Here is a 3,426-nt window from a genome sequence, read left to right as displayed (position 1 = left end):
AGAATACATAAGAATAACATAAAATAATATCGTGTATGCAGAGGCTACGAGGCATGCACCATCATACACCATTCAATTATCTAATTTCAATGGTAAGGTCGTTTACGTAATTAGCTTAAGCTGGTGCGAATAATTGATCGTTAATGGGAGTTTGATTTTATCATTTGAAATCCAAATCAACCTATGTGAGCTCGTGACATCAGTTTCAAATTCAAATTTCAGCAAAACTATTTCTTCAAGGTCATCGATTAGACTTTAGGCAAACATGATTATATATCCATTTACGTATATTATCTTTATTAAATATCTCATTCTTTATAATTAGGTTTGGAAAGCCATTCATATTTCAATATTTAATTATTTAAAAAACTGATTATTAGTCTAAAATGCTATATATTTGAAGAAACGTACACACATCTAATACCTATATTATAATTTGAATCAGATAATATAATAATACAAATCTCACAATTACTTTATTAAACTTAGTTATTAAATAGCAAAAACATGTGAAATTGTTTTAAAATATATATATATATATATATATATATATATATATATATATATATATATATTTAATGTGATACATGTATATGATATTAGATATATCAGTTATATATTTATGATATGATTTATTTAGATGTATCAATTATTTGCACGCTAAACAAATAGTATATTTAATGTCACAATGTACTTCAAATATATCTTTTATAAATAAAATATAAAATCTGACTTAAAATTTGGTCACATACAAACTTTTGCTACTCTCATTATCATTGCTTTATATATATAGATATAACTATTTGTGAAATGAATTGCATGTGGTTTTTTTTGTACCAATAGGGCATAAAAAACATAAAAAAAAAAAAAAACTTTTGATTTTAGCATATTATTATCATTTTTAGTAATTACATTTCAAAACATTATTTGACATGGACCGAGAAATGTTCATGAGGCCAGGCGAGACAGAGACAGGAAAGCTTTTTTTTTTGTTTCCATTTCTATCTTCTATTTCATTTTTTTTTTCATGGTCGCGAAATTCTCCATTTATTTTTATGGGATCATAATCAAAATTTCTCAAGAAAAATTTGCTCGATCTAGTTCTCCGACCCTAATTTTTTTCCCCTTTATTATTTTTTTAAAAAATATAATTATTTTAAAGTTTTTTTTTCAATATTAATTTTTATTATAAAAAATTCTAATAAATAAAATTCATAAATAAACTTCTATCCATAATTTCTAAAAACTCAAATTTTAATATTACAATATATTATTTTAACAATAATAATATGAACGGATGTGAAGGAGTGGTGACGTATGAGGTGGTGTGAAGGGTATGGGAAAAACATGAGATGGAAAACAAGTTGTTAATAGAAAAACATGGGAGGAGTAAATGGAATTATAAATGAAAAGAAACAGAAAAGTGTGAAGAAGAAGAAGAACAAAGGGATGGGTCGGGGAAGAACACGTAGGGGCGTCGGTCAAGACACAGAGCTTTCTTTTTTATTTTTTTATTTATCATCATTATTTTTTGATAGGAGTGAATTGTTCATGAAACGATATGGTTAGGATGTGTTCTTGTAACGGTAAGACTAGGATACGTTCATGACACGATATGACTAAGGATATGCATATGAAAACAATATGACTGCAAGGATGTAACAACCCTAAATTTCTACTTACTTTGAATTAGTACTAATGTTTGTACAATCATGCTCTAAGGACTTGTCTTTATCTCATCTCATATTAGGAGTGGCCTCCAGCCTCAAACTACTATGAATGTGTAGTACTTTCCTACACACGACCCACACATGTGAATGTGAATCCTCAGGGGGCTTGCACACCCCCTAAATCCTCTTTGTCAAGCTAGTTGTCTGTAGCGATGTCCTGAGGTCAATGGAACCCCTGGTGTCATGCTTCCCATGAACACTTTCATCATAATATTGTGCACGTCTGCACTCATCATCTCTAGAGAAGTATCTGTATGCTTATGTACATACAACATACATGAGGTCTCTCTAATTCCCATCTTAACATCTCTTCTGACATAACCCTTTCATCTCTTTATTACATTAAGCAACACATGCTCGTTGGATATTTATATTAATATCATTTCCATACTTGTAGGGTTGTGTCCTCAGTCAATCTATTGACCTGATGTCATGTCACTCATATCATATAACATGCTTAATATAGAAAACATAACATATTAAGATAAACATCATGCAATCATCATACTCATTATAACCCCATTAAGTGCATTAAACATATCAAATACGTCATACATCGTAATATAATTCACGTACATCATCATGCAACATAGCCCATACATCATAACTCATACATCAACATATAACTAACTACGAAATCATAAAATATACCTCATACATCATCATAGCTTATACATCACAAATTGTAACTCATACAATTTCTAGTGTATCCTATAGTAAGGTCGCTTATTTGGTTGACATTAGCGGGAGTACTATGGTTATTAAAATCATTTCGTAAACTAGAGGAATGATAAACAAAAAAGTATTATCAAATATTTATATTTTTAAAAATTTTAAAACAAGAAAAAAAATGGGAAATATTATTTAGTGGTTTCGTTTGGTTTTTTCCTTCCTTGAGAAGAGCAATAATGATAAGAAGATGGTGAGAGATATCAAATTTAAAAATTATATTATTTTGGAAGAGCCAAATTTGAAGTCAAGTGGGAAAGATATTATTTTGGCGATAAGATTTAATAAAGAAATATGATCACGTGAAACATAAACAAAACCAAATATGGATTGGATAGTGCTTTGAAATTCGCGAATTATGGCTCCCATATACCATTCCATAATGCCTCGTTTACCTCATTTCCATAATTCATTTTCCTTCCCTTATAAATACCATACTCTCAAACTCCAATTTCAAAACACACCATTCAAATCATGGCACCTGATTTCGGGAAGGGGAAGGTCATAACAATTTTGAGCGTCGATGGCGGGGGCATTAGAGGCATTATTCCCGGAACTATCTTAGCTTTTCTTGAGTCTAAGCTTCAGGTATATACACTGTTACGATCGTACAATAACGCATACACAAATGGACATAAAGAATTGAAAATTTTGATTTGGTGATTCATTTTGGATAGGAATTGGATGGCCCAGATGCTAGAATTGCTGATTACTTCGACGTAATTGCTGGAACGAGTACAGGTGGTTTGGTGACCTCGATGCTTACAGCTCCTAACAAGGATAATCGACCTTTGTACGCTGCCAAAGATCTTACTCGCTTCTATATGGAACATGCACCAAAAATCTTCCCTCAGAGAAGGTTTGTACAATAATTTGTATTTGGTAGCTTTTCATTATGGTTTCACTAACTAAATTGGTGTTTTTTTTTTTTTTTTTTTTTTTTTTTTTTTTTTTTTTTTTTTTTTTT

The 3,426-nt window shown here is 30.2% G+C and overlaps 1 protein-coding gene across 2 annotated transcripts in view; it reads left to right on the top strand.

Moving 5' to 3' along the window:
- The first annotated feature begins 2,908 nt into the window (after positions 1-2,908).
- LOC111499702 (patatin-like protein 2) overlaps positions 2,909-3,426 on the top strand; it is a 3,554-nt gene continuing 3,036 nt past the window's right edge. For both annotated transcript variants that reach the window (XM_023151333.1, XM_023151334.1), the window contains exons 1-2: positions 2,909-3,047; positions 3,137-3,318. In XM_023151333.1, the coding sequence (XP_023007101.1) occupies positions 2,934-3,047; positions 3,137-3,318 (296 nt within the window). In that variant the 5' untranslated portion in view covers positions 2,909-2,933. The remainder of the gene's footprint in view (positions 3,048-3,136; positions 3,319-3,426) is intronic.

Source organism: Cucurbita maxima, unplaced genomic scaffold (genome assembly GCF_002738345.1).
Source record: "Cucurbita maxima cultivar Rimu unplaced genomic scaffold, Cmax_1.0 Cma_Scf00027, whole genome shotgun sequence".
Taxonomy (NCBI): domain Eukaryota; kingdom Viridiplantae; phylum Streptophyta; class Magnoliopsida; order Cucurbitales; family Cucurbitaceae; genus Cucurbita; species Cucurbita maxima.
The sequence above is the reverse complement of the archived record's forward strand: the minus strand, read 5'-3'. Positions and strand labels throughout refer to the sequence as shown.